General features: G+C 41.2%; 1 protein-coding gene across 2 annotated transcripts in view; it reads right to left on the bottom strand.

Annotated features, from left to right (window-relative positions):
- Positions 1-18,977, bottom strand: part of adgrl1a (adhesion G protein-coupled receptor L1a) — a 140,573-nt gene that overhangs the window by 80,504 nt on the left and 41,092 nt on the right. For both annotated transcript variants that reach the window (XM_084743538.1, XM_084743537.1), the window contains one exon: positions 2,205-2,389. In XM_084743538.1, coding sequence (XP_084599664.1) covers positions 2,205-2,274 — 70 coding nt within the window. In that variant the 5' untranslated portion in view covers positions 2,275-2,389. The remainder of the gene's footprint in view (positions 1-2,204; positions 2,390-18,977) is intronic.

The following is an 18,977-nucleotide window of genomic DNA, read 5'->3' as shown; positions in this document are numbered from 1 at the left end:
AACCGTTTTATGTTCCAAGGGTTTCATCTAGAACTGACCTACAGGGTCTACAGAGAATCCTTTTATTTTCCAAGGTTTTCATATGGAACCTACCCAAGAATTCCACAGAGAACCCTTTATATTCTAGGGGTTTCATCTAGAATCCACCCTTATATATTTCAAGGGTTTTATCTACAACCTACCCAGGGGGTTCTACCAGGAACCTTTTTAATATAAGGTACAAAGAAGAGTTCTTCAAGGATTTCAACAATCCTCTTCCATAAAGGGTTTTTTAGATGCACATTGTTCTTAATGCAACCTTAGTCTGACCAAGAACCCTTGACAAACCCTTTCCTCAAAAAAGGAGAGAACCTCAGCCCTTAAGCAAGAGACCCTTTGGAACCCTCATTTCTAAGAGTGTATTCGCATGCCTTTGTGTCTGGCCCCATTAGATAAAGATTTTCTTAATTTCATCAAACCAAATGTTGCGCCTGTGCTTTGGGGCTGAATACAGATAACAGTCAATTGATTATTAATGCATTATTAATACTCCCCTAGTGCCAGGTCACACAGATAGTTGGAGGCTTATTTTCACACAAATACATACACCCACTCCCACACAAACACAAAGCAACATAGCGCCAGAGGCCAAATGTGTCCGATGGAACAGAACGTACGCTACACAAATCCAATGTTACAAAGGCAGCCAAATTAGGCTGGAAAAAAAACAGCACCTACTCAAATTAGAACTGCACCTGGCCAATCAGAGATTACACAGAGGGGTTGCTAAAACCAGTGCTGACACAGGCGTATACCAACACATTTTCATTTTACCCCCCCGCCCTCCCTCCCTTGGCGTCACCGACTCCTCCTACTTCATCACTAGCCCCTCCCAGTGGCGACTGTTTCTCCCCCTGATGCCCCGCCTCCTCCTCCTCATCCGAGCTGTCAATCACCCAGCGGCTCGTTGGCACAGAGCTGACTGAGAGCATACAGCAGATGGTGTGCTGCTGTCTGTGTGGCAGGCCACTAGCAGGCCACCCAACAGCCCCTCCTTCCCCTCATCGGCCCTCTGCCTCCCCCTGCAATCCCTGCTCCTTCCCTCCTAAACAGACGCACGCGCGCACACACCCTACAGCATCACTTCAGCTCAACCAGGTCACCTGCTGCCAGGCTTACAACAGCTAACACACACACAAGCACACACACAAACATAAAATGAAATATCTTATGGTACATGGCACATTCAAAGAGGTCACACATATGGCACCATTACATGCACGGATTCCCCCTTATATTCTCGCCACGCTCCAACTAACATCAAGATGACAAGAAATTTTATTGACATTCACACACACACTCTCCACCTCGCTCACACACTCTCACGCTCTCTGTCTCCTGTAGAGACAGTTTGGTTAATCAAGTGCAGGGTTTCCAGCCTGGTCAGCAAGTCAATACACTTACAACCTTCATCACGTAGCGAACATATAAATATTACATCCTCATTTGCAATAACCTGGTCAGGCCAGTTACAGGGCACAGTGAAACCCACAGGCAATGATGTGTAGCACTACAGGCAGCCTCAGTGAAGCAACACAACATTATACACACTCTATAACCTGGAACAGTGAACACGTATGGTGCACTCTGAGAAATAAAAGTGATTATTAGAACCATGTAGGGTTCTTCAGCTTGTTCCCATATGAGCCTTTTATAAAGGTTCCACTCGAAAGCCTTTCAGAGAGTTCTACCTAGAGCCCAACATGAAGGATAATTCCTTGAACTATCTGTGGAAGGCTCCACCAAGAACCCCCTATAGGCCCTTTTCCACCAACATGGAACCAGCCCCTTTCTCCCTTTCTCTCGCTTTCCCTTTCATTCAAAAAAACTAACAGAGAATCATGTTGTAATCTACAGATTAGAAAGATTTTAACAATTTATGTCACAATTACCATAGTTTAAAATGAAAAAAGACTTGTAAAATCAATGCTTTCAACTCTTTCTTCCAAAAATGGTTTGTTAGAGGAAAAGGATTCTTAATGAAACCCTTAGTCTTATAAAGAACTTTTGACAAACTCTTTCTGCAAAAAAAGGGTTCCTCAGAAGCAAACGGTTCTGGGTAGAACCACAGCCCTTATGGAACCCTTAATCCTAAGAGTGTATAAATACTGAATGCAGATGAGCTTATTTGTGATGACCACACTATATTGATATTTATTACGCACCTTGCGAGGATGGAGCGATGCTGCTGAAAGCCACAGCGCAGGTGAAGATGATCCACACTGCTACAGCCATGTTGGAGGCTGACCAGGGGGCAGGGCGAGGGGTGGGGCAAAAGCGTAGAGGCAGTCAGCAGGCACAGGTGAGTGGGACAGCACTTCCTCAGCTTACACCCTCCCTGAGGGTGTTCCTGCAGGAGGAAAGGGACAGAAATAACAGAGAGGTAAGTGCCTCATAAACATTTGCATGTAACTGTATGTCCATAAAGAGAAATTATTCCACTGTTCTGTTTGTCATTCTTTCTCCCTCTCAGTATGGCATTTGAATTAGACAGTGTTGACTAATTTATTCTGCATTTATCACTGGAATATGTGATAATAACTCTGCACAAAACTGAGAGGCTCACAACTGGTACAGAATACTAAAGAGGATAGGAGAGGAGAGGAGAGGAGAGGAGAGGAGAGAGGCTCCCCCTCTGGCGGTCAGGTAAAACGATCAGATGGGGAGATCTGAGGCCATTTTGTGCAGGATGGCATGGCAACAGCTGTTGCCACTACCAGCTCATCACTCCACAGTGTTTGAATGCTTGATTGAATCAGACATGCTACATATGTTTTGGGGCTGTTAACGGAGCTATATTCAACATGTGAGAAATACAAATACACGTCTTCTGTGTGTGTGTGCGTGAGTGTTTGTGAATGTGTGTTTTGTTGTTGTGTTTGCATACGGGCACGCACACAAAGTGAGACAGTGAAAAGTGGTGACTCAGTCAGCAGTGCCGTAGGGCTCACACATCTCATTTGCCTAATGAAATAAATCACAATCTGGAACTTTAGCTCTGATTTTTTGACAGCAGAGACTGTTCTGCCCCGCCAGGGGCTGAAACACAGAAAACAGTAGAGACGGTATTGTTAGAGCTAATACTCCTCCTGCTGAGCTTGCTGATGAAACAGACAGATTGGACTGTGTCTCTCTGGATCTGTGTGTGTGTGTGTTTGTGCGTGTATTTTTCATTCTTTTTTTAGAGGGGGGTTGAGAGGATTTCCTTTGATCTCTCCAACCCTCTACCCCTTTTATTTGATTGATCTTACCAACTTACTGTACTGTTGGAGGGAATAATATAATAGATTAAGCATGCATGTACTCTCTCACACACACAGGTAAAGTTACCATACTATATAAAGCAGAGTTGTGTTCAAGCGACAAAAAGGACATCCCTCCCACAATTATTTTGAAAAAATAAAGTTTCATACAGAGATCTTTTTAAACCTCAGTAATTTCCAACAGTTGCAAATAGGTACCAGTACCTTTAAAGTGATACTGATACCAATGGTACTTCATTTGATACCTTTTTCGAAGGTTCTTCTTTACACTTACCATACAAATAGTCATTTTTGGTAGATCTGACTCACAAAACTTAGTCTGTTTTGATAATACTTGGTACTGGGTTATATCAATCAATACTAAGTACTGATATCCAGCCTTAGTTGCAAATATGTCATGCTTGATCACAAAAGAGTAAACGGATGATGCACAAGACATCTAAGCTGCTTCAAGGGCTGCTCCAGAATAGTTGACTAAAATGCTAGTTAGTGATAACAGTCTGAGGTGTGCTCGTTTGTTTATGTTTTGGCAATAAAGTGAATTCAAATAAGGCAGTTCTTTTCAGAGTAACACCGCTCCCTAAGAAGAAGTGAGCTAGCAAACAGGAGCTGATGATGTCAGCCTTGTTTCTACATAAATGGGGGACAGTTTACCTACTTGTAATTCCCAACAGATTCCTGTTTTCCTTCCAAACCTCGCCCTTTTTGAGGATATTCCCATAAAAAGAGTGCTGTGGCTCATATAAGAGTTGCCACTTCTCAATGTCAATAATTAGTCTCTCGACTGCTTTGGTGATCAAAACAGTCAGTATTTATATATTTCAGCAGCTTTGATCAGTCACATATATATAAGGTGGGTCTAAAATATCTTCTAATGTTTACTCTGTTTCTGTTTGGGTACAAGTTCATTGTACTCTCTTATTAGCTCAATGTCACTGCGTAATACACAGTCACAGGTCAATCAATATGTCCTGCCAAAACCTTTACTCTTATTCAACTCTTCCCTATAAAACTCTTCCTATTAAATCTGTGCAAAATGTATTAAACTGTGTTTTTCCATCACAAGGTTATTTGACGTTACAGCGGCTCCTCTGACTTCTGGGATGATGAAGACGCAGTCGGTTCAGGTGGGGACAAGAGGTGGAGTTTTGAACAAAAAGGTTATACTCCATATAATTGGTAGCACTTGGTAACACCATGAGGCAGCATTCCTCATGGCCCGAAAATATGTATTATGTATTGTATTTAAATAATTAAATTAATGTCATAAACGTGCAATGACTATTGGCTTAAACTAACAACTACTAGTCGTTCAGGAAAACTTTAAGTTGGCAACATCCCTAGATGTTTCCATTTCATATCTTGTTTAAGCTATAAAAAATTATTAAATCCTTTAAAGCTTAAAGATTCTGGATTATGCACATATGCCACAATAAGTGGTGTTTTAAAGCAGTGTGGAGAAAATGTGTAGCTACACTTAAAATATTTTATCAAAAAGTACAAATATTTAGGACAGTAAGTATTGAATTTGAATCTTGAAGAAGAAATCTGTAATGTATTTACTGTAATAAATCATAAAATTAGCATGATATGTCATCAGAGATTAATGAAACATTAATATACTCGCTTTTTTTGTCAACAATGTTACAGCTGCAGCATTCGCCTTTGAAATTTTAATTCCAGGCCACAATAACTGTTTTTGTTTTGTCTGTTTCACGCTAATTAGAGTTCAAATTAAAGCTGAATGTTTGCAGAGTGAGTTAGTGTCTGTTTATGAATTGTGAGAAATCATTAATTATCTTGTAGAAGGCGTAGATGTTTATAATGCTTAAATTGAACAATATGTTCATGGAGTCTGGCAGGTAGTGGGGGCAGGCAGTCACTGAACTCAAAATCTAGAGTGTCTATTTTCAGAGCAGCGGGCTCTTTCTTTTGTTTAGCAGGAGGAAACAACTTGCTTCAGCCACAGATCATATATTAAATAGGATTTCAACCTATTTCATATACGGTCTATGGCTCCAACTCACTATCTGGACTGCAGTACTTATTTGTGCGTGCGTGATTGCTATATAATGCTCCTCTAATCCTCACCTTGACTCTAAGCTTCAACATAAAACATGAGTCACCTGGAAGTACAAAACTGTCCCTGCATTTTTCATTAATGTATTAATGTATATTTACTCAACGGCACACACACAACAACATGGCAGATCCTGAGTGACTCTTCATCATCACTGATTTGGCTTCCCCTCCACCTCTACAGCCCCTCCTCTCCCTGACCTTCTCTGATATTTACCCTCCTCCCCAGTGGCAGCGCCCGGCTCACAGCCACCGACCTGCCTGGGTGTCGCTGTGTGGATTAGTATGTTGGATGTCGAAGAGTACGAGCGAGGAGGGTAGGGCAAACAGCGAAGAGGGAGAGAGTGCGGAAGCAGAACACAAAGTACAAAGCACAACCGCAGCAGCTGTTTTTTTTACGCCAGCACTTATTTCTATTATGCACAACACACACACACACAACCTCTGCTCTGGTGCAGTGTGTGCCTTAATTTGAGTTTGTTTGCGACCACCCTCTATGACCAGCAGCTGAGAGAAAAGGACACGCTCAGAGGGAGGGCAGGACAGACAAAGAAAGAGTAGAAAAGCAGTAAACAAATAGCAATAGACATGTGATGTGGTACTGTAGGAGCCTTGGCTGCTCCGCTCTCTCTCACGGCCTTTCCTCTCCTACCACCACCCGCACCCCAAAATCTGGCTGTATTATTAATGGTCAAAAAGCGATCCCCTCCTGTGCAGTGACAGGCCTTCGTTTTTTGTTTTTTTTTTCCCCTCTCTCCAACTTTTGTGGTTTTAATAAGAAAAATTTGTCTTTCCTCTAGTTTCTTTTGACTGTGCTTCTGTCTGTACTTTTCAACAATAGCTCTCCTGTGGTCTCCAAAGATGAGGAGGGCCAGAGAAAGAGAGGAAGGGAGGGAGGGAGGAAGGAAGGGAGGGGAGGTTGGGGGATTGAGGGAGAGAAGGAGAGAAAAGTGCAGGGTGGATAAATTGATTTCATTTTGTGACAAAAAAGAAAGCTAGCATTACACAACACTCCATTTCAATGTGGCAGGAAGGGAGAGCAGAAGGAATAGAGGGAAGAAGGATCGAGGGAAGGAAGAAATTAAGGAAAAGAAGAATGGCAGAACAAAGAAATGAAGCATCATGCAGCCTGCATAAGTAATAAACAAGGAACAGAAGGAGCAAAGGAAGTAAGGAACAAACAAAGTAGGGGAAGGATGACATTCTGTTTAACGAGAATAAATAAGAGAGAGTGGGAGGGGAAACTGCTGAAAATAGCAGAGTGAGAAAAGCAGAGGAATAGTAAGAAAGCAGGAAATAATGGCAAAGGAGAAAATATTTCTTCTGCCTGAGTCTATGAGTCAGTCTGCCTCTGGGTGGAGGGAGGTTAGGAGTCTTTGGAGGGTGTGAGATGGGTGTCTTCGCCCTCTGCGCTCTCCTTACTTGGAGGATGTTACACGCCCGAGGCCAGAGGCTGACCTTTTGCACTGATCACATCCACCATTATTATCATCACTGTTTCTCTTCTAATAGAGCAGAACATCATATCCCTATGAGACCAGAGCCCACAAAATAGGAGAATGGACAGCAATTTCACCGCACTGGTGGAAAGGTGAGGAGGGTGACCAGGGGAGGAAAGTGGGAGGCAGGGTAAATGACAGTCAGCTGTATCAACACAAAGACAGAATGAAATGGTGGCGTAGTTACACTTACAGGAGAAATATGTAACAACTGTGCATCCCAAAATGAGTACTGCACTCAAAACAGTGAATTGGAGCCATAAACTGTACATTAAATATGGCGAAATCCTATTTAATACACAATTTATGGTTTAAATGAGTTGTTTCCCTCCACCCCTTCCTCCTACACTGTAAGTTGATCAGCTGTTTATAACTGTTCAGTTGTCTGTTAAAGTTAAGCTCGTTATCCTGGAAACAAAACCACTGCCCTGAAAATAAACACTGTGAAGTTTAAGTTCAGTGACTGCCTACCAGACTCCATTAATAAGGCAGAGTGTATTTTCGTAGCAGTGGGCTTTTGTTTTAAGGATAACAGGCTTAGCTTTACATCGACAGATAACTGACAGTTATAAACAGCTGATCAACTTACAGCGTAGGACTCGTCTTCGCTTATTTCTGTCAGTTTACAGTATTACACATGTTGTGCACTCCTGCAGTGTTCCTGCAGCTTGCAGAGCTTTTCTGAGTCCTGTGGGAGGAAACTTGGAGCAAGCAAATTGTATATTAAATAGAATTACAGTATATTACAGATTTCTCCTTTAAAGGTATAATAAGTAACACTGTACTTTAAAGAAACAGTGTATAGACTCAGAAACATAATACCTTATGACCCACTAGAAGTGTGTGGTGGTGTCTGTATCTGCAGAAACCCTGCCCTCTGCCTGTATTTTGTTATTTTCTCATTATTTTGCTGTGCTCTGAACATTTTACGAACCCATAACGTCAGCATTTGACGTCCTGGAAATGAGACTGACCAATCAGCTATCTTTCTGGTGCATTTAGGAACAGCTCGGACAAATCCCACTGATTCTACCTTTAAGTACACAGCTCCGTCATCTTGTTCGGAATGCTACCCTCTGTTTCTTCAGCTATTAATTTACAGGCTGCCTTGATCCAAAGCAAATAACCTCATTATCCACTTCTATTGGATCATTACGATAATCACCATGATCATTAGGATCTGTTTGCTTTAGCAGACATGCTCATCAAGAACAGGGTGTCACAAGTCCTTTTCATACAGGGTGGGGGGGCTGTGTGTGACTGTCATGGGAAACATTCATGTTTAGCCCATCACACAAGCCATTGCTGTACTGAAGAAAGAGGCATTTAGGAACATTACCCGGCCAGAATCAAAAGGAAAGAGAACAAAGAGTTTACGTAGACAGTTTTTGCTGCATAATTAGAAAAGCTGGTGCAATTCTCAGAGCTGCTACAGCTCCAGGCTTTCTCTCCTCTGTTTTTCCCCCACTGAGGGGAATCTGATATCAAGGTGGGAGAGACAAGTATGATAAGCGTGAGTCGACTCTCTCTCTCTCTCTGTGTGTGTGTGTGTGTGTGTGTGTGTGTGTGTGTGTGTGTGTGTGTGTGTGTGACTGGGCAGTCCGTGGTCAGAAGGCTATAGATCCACACCGCTGATTGGACTAACACTGCAGCTTTAAAAGTAAATTCCCAAGAGTTTGCATAATATGCTTTGCGCACATACAGTAAAGTGCTATGAAAATATCTTAATTAGCATTTCAATATATTTGAATATGAGGTATGTTGTGTGAACAAGTGAAAATCATGCAGGGCGATGGGGGGCAAAGCAGGGAGCGGAAAAACACAAACACGATTTTATTCAGTTAGGAAAACACTCGTGATTGATTTAAAGATTTGACAGTCATAACTTCTGACGGTCTGTTGCTTCATGCATGTCTTTGCATCTTAAGATGAAGCACCAGCATTTCCCATGCTATTAGGATTGATGTTTATGCCTCAGATGCTTCAACAACAAATAGTTGGTTCAGTGGCAAAGCTCCCGCTATGAAGGAAATGATTGCCTCCTAGCAACCGACACAGTGGAGCGTGCAAAACTGAATGGCAATCACATCTCACTTACAAATCGGAAAAGTGATGCAAACGGCTGCATTAAATATTTGTAATCAAGTAAAATTTCAGCTCAAATAAACTTCCAACATCTACTTAAATTGGAATAAATTGAAAACAAGTAAATTCTTTTACTCAGTGCTGTTGGGATTTGGTTTCAGTCAGGTCTGAGACTGGCACTTTATTTCAGAGGGAAGTATCAGTAGAGTCAGTGAAGGCTAGCCATGTAGTATTAGAGTTTGATGAGACTGCAGAGAACGACAAAAACGTATGCTTCGCCTGGGGGCCTCTAAGTAATTCTCCCTCTGACTCATTGGTGCTGAAGCTTTGTCACACTTGATACTCTTTTGTACTCTCTTGAGTTAGGCAAGAGGGAGCAATACAAGGAAGTGTAACAATAAATGAGAATGAGATAGAATTCATTAATTACTTCTTCACCTCCATAAAACTAATCACTCGCCAAAGTGAATATAATTATCCTACTTTTCCTTTCGAAACGTAACAGACATACCATGAAATATCATTACCATCACCATCTGCGATCAAGCTTTGCTGAGTGGGAGGCTGTGTTTTTACTGTCAAACTTGCCTTCCAGCATGCTGAGGTATGACAGTTGAATTTAATTCAATGATTATTCAAATTAACCAAAGTGATGATTTGGACACACTTCCATTTGCAGCGTGTGTGTGTCAAAACCCACAAACAGAACACATGGAATCAAATTACTCTGATCATGAAGAAGGGTTTACTTCAATCATTGCCAAGGGTGAATTTTCCATTTCCCTGTTGGAGGGGACAATACTATTTTTTTCTCAAGAGAAATTCATGAAGGGGACACCAAAAGTATTCCTATATACTGCAAAATTGTAAGAGTTGTACCGGAATGTTCAAATGTGTGAAATAATTATAATAATTAGGCTTTAGTTCAGTCTACTACTGTAAATAACCTGCATGCCATGCATTTTATTGTGTCTATTTATCAGCCAGGTCAGTTAAAATGGCAGAGAAAAGCCTCCACATCATTTTTCAGTAGACTGAAATGCCAAGTAAGTGGTACCCTAGTAATATCAAAGGCAAATCAGACAGAGTCTCAGGTAAGTTTGTTGAGCTTTTGTTTATCTGTGTTATGAAATGAAGAGCCCTCTCTTATTTAGACTTGTAAAAAAAAGTAAAGACAATAATCTTGATGTTGTGCTGAATTGTCTTTTGGATAGTTCTGAGTATGAAAAACGCCACTATATTATTATTACTATTAGATTCAGTTTTTCTGAAGAAGCAGATCCCTAATGTTTTGCTGTGAACGTATAAGAGTCTAGAAGCCTGAAAAAAACGTATTTAATATTTTAACATTATGTTTCTTGTAATTATATATTTTTTATGAGTTAAGTCTTCATTCATTACCAAAACCATAAACAAAATTACATCATGACAGCCACTTTATATGCAGTAAGAAGAGCAAGAGTATACTTAGAACCTTATTATATAGTCTAAGTTAATTTTAAATATTACAGAAATGTTGCTGGTGCCTTCTACAAAATTATTCTGGTATGAAAACCAGCTTTTTTAATTTAAACAAGTATCCCGTATCATAAATATATGTGTGGTATTTGTAACAAAGCAAACTGCTCGAAAATCAGTTGAAAATTAAGTGAGATGTGTTTATTTTAATTAAGGATAGACCTCCTGTCTCCATAGGCATACATGTATTAGGAGAAGCGACCTCCCCGCACCAATATGGCAACTGCGTTGATGAAAAACATTCACCCACAAGGTAATGGAGCAAACAAACTGCAGTCTGTGAATGTGTTATATTCTATTGAGTGGTAGGAGGAAAGAAAAACGTCTGACACATCCTTTGTTTTACATTTGCAAAGTTGCTACTTACTGGAGGTCAGCCACAACACACTTAAAGAGATTGCTCCTCAGACACTTGACTTGTACCGAGGGCTAATGTGTGTGGGGATGGTGGCCAGTAGACCAAACCACTGTGTAGCACATGAGGGGAGGGATGTTATCTTTCTAAACATAAAATGCATTGTTTCGCATCTATAATGAGCACACGTGCTTTCAATGCATGTTATATCATTTAAAATTATATAGTTATGTTTACAAAGATATACTGCTGGGGACAACTGTCTTTTTCCCAGACTTCTCTTGATCAAGGCCTGGCATACTATTATCTATAAAATTCAAAACAACTAGAAATTTGCTGTTTTTAAAATAAAAAAAATAACATTTTTTTTTAGCAAATTATACAATCCCACCTCTGAACATTTAACACCTGTCAAAACAAGATCAATTCAATGTCACTGCAAAACAAAAAATAAAAAAAGAAAAGATAGCAGCTTGTATAAACCCTCCCATCCCCTTCATTGTTATCTTCCAGTTGGGCCTATCGCTAATCTCCCTAATCCTTTTTGGTGAGGCTATCGCTAGCAAAGACAACATAATAGCATTAGATATTATTCCTTCACAACAACCTGATTCTATTACATTTGCATTGATGCTCAACAGCCCACACAGCCTCGGCCATAGCGAGAACTGATAGCCTACTGTTAACACTGAAACATTCATTCAGGATGGATAATGTTGTTAAGCTAGCAGCGACTACACAAGCACATTCAGGTCAGATCATCCCAACACTTCTCCATTTACTGGGGTAGGTCAGTTAAGGCCGGGGCTCTGGTGTGGTAGTATCTCGCTGGCTGCAGCAGCAGCAGGGCTGTTTATATAATGACACCATTGTGCCGGCTGTGTGCAGATGGAACATCAGAGCTCTTGTAATGGCCTGTGTATTAGGGCCAATGTGTTTGATTACTGACTCAGGGAGAGCAGGGATAGGCTGTGTAGTCAACAGGGAATAAGGCTCCCTCCAAAACAGCAACCCAGGGAAAAAAAGACCTATTTGAAGAAACAGAAGGAAAAAGGGAAGAGACGAAAAAACAGGGAGAGACTTTAATGGAAGTGTGCTTTAAGGGAATGCAAATGAGACAAGGGAATCTGCAGAGCTGCAGAACACAGCGGAGGGATATCAAACAGGGCTAGTGTGGCTGTCAAAGAGGTAAAGGCAAAGGGAAGGGGAAGCGAGGGAGAGAACCCCTCTCACTTTATTCAATAGACACTCCTCTACCACTTTTTCCTGCTTCAGCATCCGCCCTCGGCTGCAGCTCTCCACACACCCCACCCACAATCCTCCTCATCTCTAGAGTCTACACAATTACATGTTTCCGTACAGTAGTAGTTCTAAAAAAGCCTCAATGCCGATACAACAGCCAGTCAGAGCCCAGTATTCCTGGCAGCTGTATGCTAATCACATTCTTACAATTCGGTGCCAACTAGAACCATGGCGGGTTCTACAGGTTATCCCTATTGGAGAGCCCTTTTTGGTTCCTAATTAAACCTTTCATAAAGATTCCACTTGGAACTCTTTCAGAGAGGTCTACCTAGAAGCCAATAGAAAGGGAGATCATCTTAGAATCATCTGTCATCCAGAACCCCCTTTGAGAGGTTCTGCAGAAAACCCTTCTATGGTGTAATGGTTCCACCCAGAACCGTTTTCCACCTAAGAGTCCAAACAAAAACCCACCCAGGGGGTTCTACCAAGAACTTTTTATATTCCTAGGGTTTTATCTAGAATCCACAAAGTCAGTTCTATTGAAAACCTTTTTATATTCTAAGGATTTTATCTAGAAACACTCAGGGGTCTATTGAGAACCTTTTTAATAATACAGCACAAAGAACCCTTGATGAAACAGTCACTTAGCCAAGGATTTGAACAATCATTGAAGAACTCTTACTCCCTAAAAATGGTGCTTTGGAAGAAAAAGGTTCTTAATGGAACCCATTAGAACCCTTATTTCTAGTGAGTGAGAGTGCACATGTATCTGAAGGGGGCTGACAGTGTGTGATAAGAGTGCTGCTGCTGCTGCACCTGTGAATGAGTGATATAGATAGTGTGCCCCCAGTCTGTTTGTCAGCTCTGACACCACGCAGCAGAGAGTGCACGCTCCCCGGCCTGCTCTTCAGTGTCTCCAGTGTGGCCTGTGATTTATTGTGGTGGCGGAGAGCTTGTCACTGTTCATTATTACTGATGCAACAGGAGGCAATGCCACCGACCATCAATGCTCGCCCTGTGATGCCCGCCACAGCTGCCAGAGGAAGTGACCTCAGTGCCCACCTGTCTTCTCACACAAACAGTGGCTGCAGTCCCGCTCTAATGGGCTCTAATATCTTACAGGGATGGAACCTCTGACCCAACATGGCCGCTACCTCTTAAAGAATCACAAACCAGAGGAAAAAGCAGACATGAACTCAGTTTGGAAATTGCAAATGTGACAATAACCACATAATCCGACTACCATGTTTATGTGATGTAGGGCAGCACCTAAGGATTGTTTTCATAGCTGATTAATCAGTTAATTATTTTCTTGATTAATAGTTGTTTCTCTTAGATGAAGTCCTTAGATGTCTTGTTTTACTCACAAGCCAAAGATATTTAGTGTACTGTCATAGAGGAGTAAAGAAACCAAAAAATGTTCACATATAAGAAGCTGAAATCAGAGAATGGAGGACTTTTATCTTAGAATATTATTCAAACCGATTAATTTGTTATCAAAATAATTGGCAATTAATTTACTAATCAGTTAATAATTGATTAATTGTTGCAGCTCTAATGTGATGCCTACCGCAGGGTTGAGCTAATTACTGTCAGCACATCAAATCACATCACATCACACGTCATCAAATTTTAAGGGAATGCAAATGAGAACTCTTTCAATGCCATGTTGAGATCAGCGCATGGATCTATTAATACACCAAACAAGCACACACAGAAGCTGGGAGCACAGCCTCTAAATGGTCGAACTCTACAGAAGACATTGGATTTACCATTATCAGATTATTTTACCTTGTCTCCAAAAAAAGACACTGCAGTTCAAGGGTGGATTACATCAATATTAGCATTAACATAATTTCAGCCTGTCTGCTTACTTCAGGGCTGACCCCTTCATTTTTCATTTGGGAAATAACAGACAAGACTTTTCCTGGTTTTGAGAAGCTGCAGCATTTATTAGCGGACATACTATAACCTGAACTGTACATTTACTGACACAATGACAACTTGCTGCTAAATTTAAAGCTTCTGCTCCACTGAGAAGCAACCTTAACTCATCTGCTGCTTTCTCTCCCTCACTTGCACACTTAACATGCTTACGCACTTACACTGCTCTTATGACAATACGCCTCCATAAAATCCAGTAAAACACAATTATTAAGGAACTCATTGAAATATGTTGCGTTGTCACTGTGGTAAGAAAAAATTACACCGCCACGGCCCTAGAGGTGAGCGGCCTCATTTTTGTAATCTAAATATAAAGAAATCTATCTAAAAATCATCTAGAGGACACAGAAAGTTGAGCAGCACAATTTGTGCTACATCTGTCTGCACGGAGATGTATGACTTCATCTCATTTCTGGCTTTTGACTTTTTCTCTCACGCTTTCTACTCCATTTCTTTCCCCCTGCTTCCCAACCTCACAGTCAAATTAGATATCCTCCATATCAGTCAACCTGCGCTGTCAACTTTGTCAGCATGAGTTGCGTTGCAAATCAATAGGAGGAAATGAATAATTCACTGTGACCATTAAGTCTACACAACAAGAGTGATAACTGCCGGCCCTGACATTAATCTTATGAGCCACCAACAATGGATTATGATATAACATGATAATGTTATGAAATTGTACTCTCTGGTGAATCTTGCTCCCTCCCGCCCTTTGCATTGAGCTGTTCCCAGATGTCACTTGGCTGTGACTGGCAGGCTGCCACCCCGAGTGCCTGTGCACCGCCAGGCCCGGCTAGATCCATCTTCATTAAGGACAGAAGCGCTGTGAGTTGTGTGTGTTATTATCAGTGTCTATTAATCTGAAAGCTCCAGCAGGGCAACTACCGCCTCACTGTTGCGCTACTGCACACCACAGCCCGGTATACGCTATGTACAAACACACTACGGATGCACAAACACAGGCAAAGTTTGTATGCATCTACACACTCATAAACACGATCCTTTTCCACTGCCGCCTGCAGCTCTGTCTAATAATGAGCGCCACAACAGACTTAAACAATTTGCAGATAATGCATGCTCACTCCTAATTGGGGACGATAGACAATAATTACGCATGGAAAAAACTAATTCGTAATTGTTTAGCAACCGTTGAGATTCACTCACAGCTAACTGTAGACACCCCCTCCTAAGTGTTGGTGTCAGTGTTTGGTAAGATGCACACGATCGTGGTTTGAAGCATTCACACACATGTTCGCACACATGCACACGCACTCCCACATGTACACACACAGAAGGGCCCACCGGGGCGCCACATGTGATGTTGACCCAGTTTAGATCTGTGGCACAAAGTAGAGCAGGGATTCAGAACAAAAAGAGACAGTGACATTTAAAAATAGGTTGACATTCTTTTCATCTCATTGCCGAGACCCATACAATGGAAGTATCCATCTTTTGTGTCGGTGGCACCATCAGCTAATTATTCTGTCACATCTTCAACTTGCCACTTTGGAGATGCAATCTCTACTGTATACAGGTGGAGAAGTCAAGACAGACGAATCTAACAGACCAAAAACCAACCTAAAACATAAACATTTTACAACCCCAAGTCCAATAACATTGGTATATTGTGTTAAACATGAATAAAAAAAACAGAATGCAATGATTTAGAAAAACATTTTGACCTTTATTCAATTGAATACAGTACAGATCTGGACTGCAGGAAGGCAAGTCTAGTACCCAAACTCTTTTACTATGAAGCAACACTGCTGGAATACAGGCAGAATGAGTTGTGGCGTTGTTTTGCTGAAATAAACAGGGATGTCTCTGAAAAAGATATTGTCCGGATGGCACCATATGTCGCTCCAAAACCTGTGTATACCTGTCAGCATCAATGTCCTTTCACAGATGTGACAGGTAGCTATGCCATGGGTTCTTACACACCCTCATACCATCACAGATGATCCAATCTGTTTGTGAATGACTAAGCTTTTTGAAGACGCCTCTTTAATACCCGTTCATGACATCTTGTTACCAATTAACCTGTTTACCTTTTGTATGTTTCAAACAGGTGGGTTTTTTTTGCACATTTTACAACTTTCCCAATCTCTGTTACCCCTGTCTCAACTTTTTTGAAACATGTTGTGTTCATCAAATTCACAATTAAACATCTTGTCTTTGTACTGTATCCAGCTCAATACAGGTCAAAAATGATTTGGCATTCCATTTTTATTTTTGTTTTACACAACCACTCAACTTTCTGTAACTGCAGTTATATTTTTGAATTGTTCAAACAAAATCATCATTTGCTTGTTGACAATAATGATTCTTATCTAGTTTGCATAACTGAATGTAATGCATTGATACTGTGATTTGTATTTACCTCACCTCAATGAATGGTCTCTTCCTCTTTATTTCATACTGGGTTTTAAATATGCTTCATCCCATTCAATGTATTTGGTTTAAAAAGTGTGCTGCAGGCTGCTCACTGAACGTGAAGCTGACATTGTTGTTGTGCTGTGGTGCATTCACTGTTTGTAAGAACGCTCAGTTCCAAGTCTTGGCCATCAGCTGATAAAGAGCAGCCTTTTTAAAAGGTAAAAAAAAAAAAAATCCCTGTAACAACATCAGTCTTGATTAATTTTCCAGGATTCTGTTTGTTGTCAGGGTTTGGATTTCCAACACGGTATCATGAGAGAGCTGTTAGCAATACACCTAATGTCAGATCTTCACACTAGCATGTAAATGACTCACACACAGGCACAGAACAGTTTGCATTCTGAGCGCTTCATGAGCATCTAGCCTTTAATGTGAGCGCACATTAATTAAACCTCAGATGAGCGTATCTGGACTTTTATCAACCCAGTGCATTCTCTCATCGTGACAGCTGGGCAGGAGAGAACCCAGTTCAGGCAATTTTAGCAATTTGAGCAAATTCAAACTTTGAGTGCATTTTTGTTGACCCTCTGTATCTGCCTGCAGTTATCCAGAATATTTTGTCGTGCATCACAAAAGCGCAGTGAGTAGGAGTTTGCCTGTTTATGCGGCTGCAAACATGCCTACCTTTTCCAAATGCACACGTCGGAGTGATTTGTGTTGTGCAACGGTGTGTGTGTATGTCTGCATGTGTGTGAGTGATGTATCTAATTTGATAGTAGTGACCCCAATCTGCCTGCCAAGGTTATCCAGCTTTACGATGGGCAGAGTGGGCATCAGGAGATTCTGACACAGCAGGCCTGGCTGACATGCCCCGATTCTAAAACATGGCTGTCACTCACTTCCTCTCCAGCTTCCTTTCTCTGTCTACCTTTGTTGCACAGATACATATGCACTGCCCCTGCACACACATACATGACGGCACACTGACTCTGTCCCACATACAGCACAATAGCAGCCATCAGAGCGACTCAGGAGTTACAGAGGAGAAATAAAAGTCTACGTATGCACATGCATGACCACACGTGAACACAAGCACAGGGCTGGGTATTGTTAAAAAAAGTTTGGATACCGGTACTGCTACTGATACCCTGACTTCGGTTCTAAAACGATACTTTTTTCAATACCAGTTTTATAAAAATCTATTTAAACAAAAACTAAATGACTAAAACAAAGAGACTGGCGTAATATCTGTACAGTATTAAAATATATACAAATATAAATAACTGTTAAAAGGAATATTAATAGCCAACAGTGTTATGCATAGTCAAAAGAAAAAGATGGTAATTACTGTGTGAGACCTTTTATTTTAACAGCTAACCCAGCTCTGACCGTCAGCTTCAGGTGTTTCTATACTTTTATTTGTTGGTCTGTAAACAACACCATGCTTGCCATCAGAAACGATCTGCCTTGGCTCCAGGTCATCAGTTGCTCACCTCAGTGGACATTAAGCTAACAGGTTAGCTGCAGATCATTGGTATGGGTAAATAGAATTAATTTTTACATGGGTCAAAAAAATAAAAACTGGAAGGGATTGCACCAGTTACAAAGGTACAATGAATGTGTTAGCATTAGCTTAACATTAGCTTTTCCTCCTCAGCTTACTTTGGGGCAAACCCCATCACTTTTCTAGCAGTTGGAAAACAATAGACAAGACTTTTCTTTGTCTTGAGAAGCTGCAGCATTAATTAAACCGACACACTGTAACCTGAACTGTATATTTACTGCCAGACTGACAATTTACAGCTAAATTTAAGCTTCTGCTCCGCTATGAGCAGCACTGGCAGTCCGCCACTTGCTCTCCCTCACTTGTACGCCACACACATTTATTCACTGCCCTATTCCATGAAGGAGCTACAGTCCCATGGGAATATGTTGCTTTGTCACCATGGTAAGTCAAAATCCATACCATCACAGCCTTATTTTCAGTTCTTGATAGTTCTTGAAGTTCAGTGACCTGCCCTACACAAGCATGCAGTCTTATTTATCTAAATGCTGAAAACTGCACATTTACTGTCTTTATTTGTATCTGCAACTTGAAAAGAATGAATCAGTGACAGAGAAATTCTTGTTTGTATAAATAAGCCTGAACAGAAGTGGTGAAAACAGACTGTTGACATGCTCCTAACAGAAAGGTAAAATCAAGTCACAACAATAGTTTAATCATCACACAGCAGCTGGTGCATTTATCTGCTGCTCAGCTATCGGGGAAAAGGACAGGTAAATGTTTGACACTAGCAGGCACATTTTGGAAAAAGAACACAGAGAGCCTCCAGCTATGTGTGGAGCTACCACTACTACTGAAACGGTCGTGGAATATCTCCTTCTTTGTCCCCATTTCCTTTTAATCTGTCTTTTCCTCTTGTTTTGAACAACACACATAATCACACAAAAACACAAGTGCATACATTCATGCTGTGAGGTCTCGGGGGAGGGACGGGCGGCGGTGGTCTGATTATTAGAGAGGAGCAGTGGGAGACACAGCCCAGAGCCCAGAGCTCAGGGCCTCAGTCAGTC

This window comes from Lutjanus erythropterus, chromosome 19 (assembly GCF_056507025.1).
Source record: "Lutjanus erythropterus isolate fLutEry1 chromosome 19, fLutEry1.hap2, whole genome shotgun sequence".
Taxonomy (NCBI): domain Eukaryota; kingdom Metazoa; phylum Chordata; class Actinopteri; order Lutjaniformes; family Lutjanidae; genus Lutjanus; species Lutjanus erythropterus.
The sequence above is the reverse complement of the archived record's forward strand: the minus strand, read 5'-3'. Positions and strand labels throughout refer to the sequence as shown.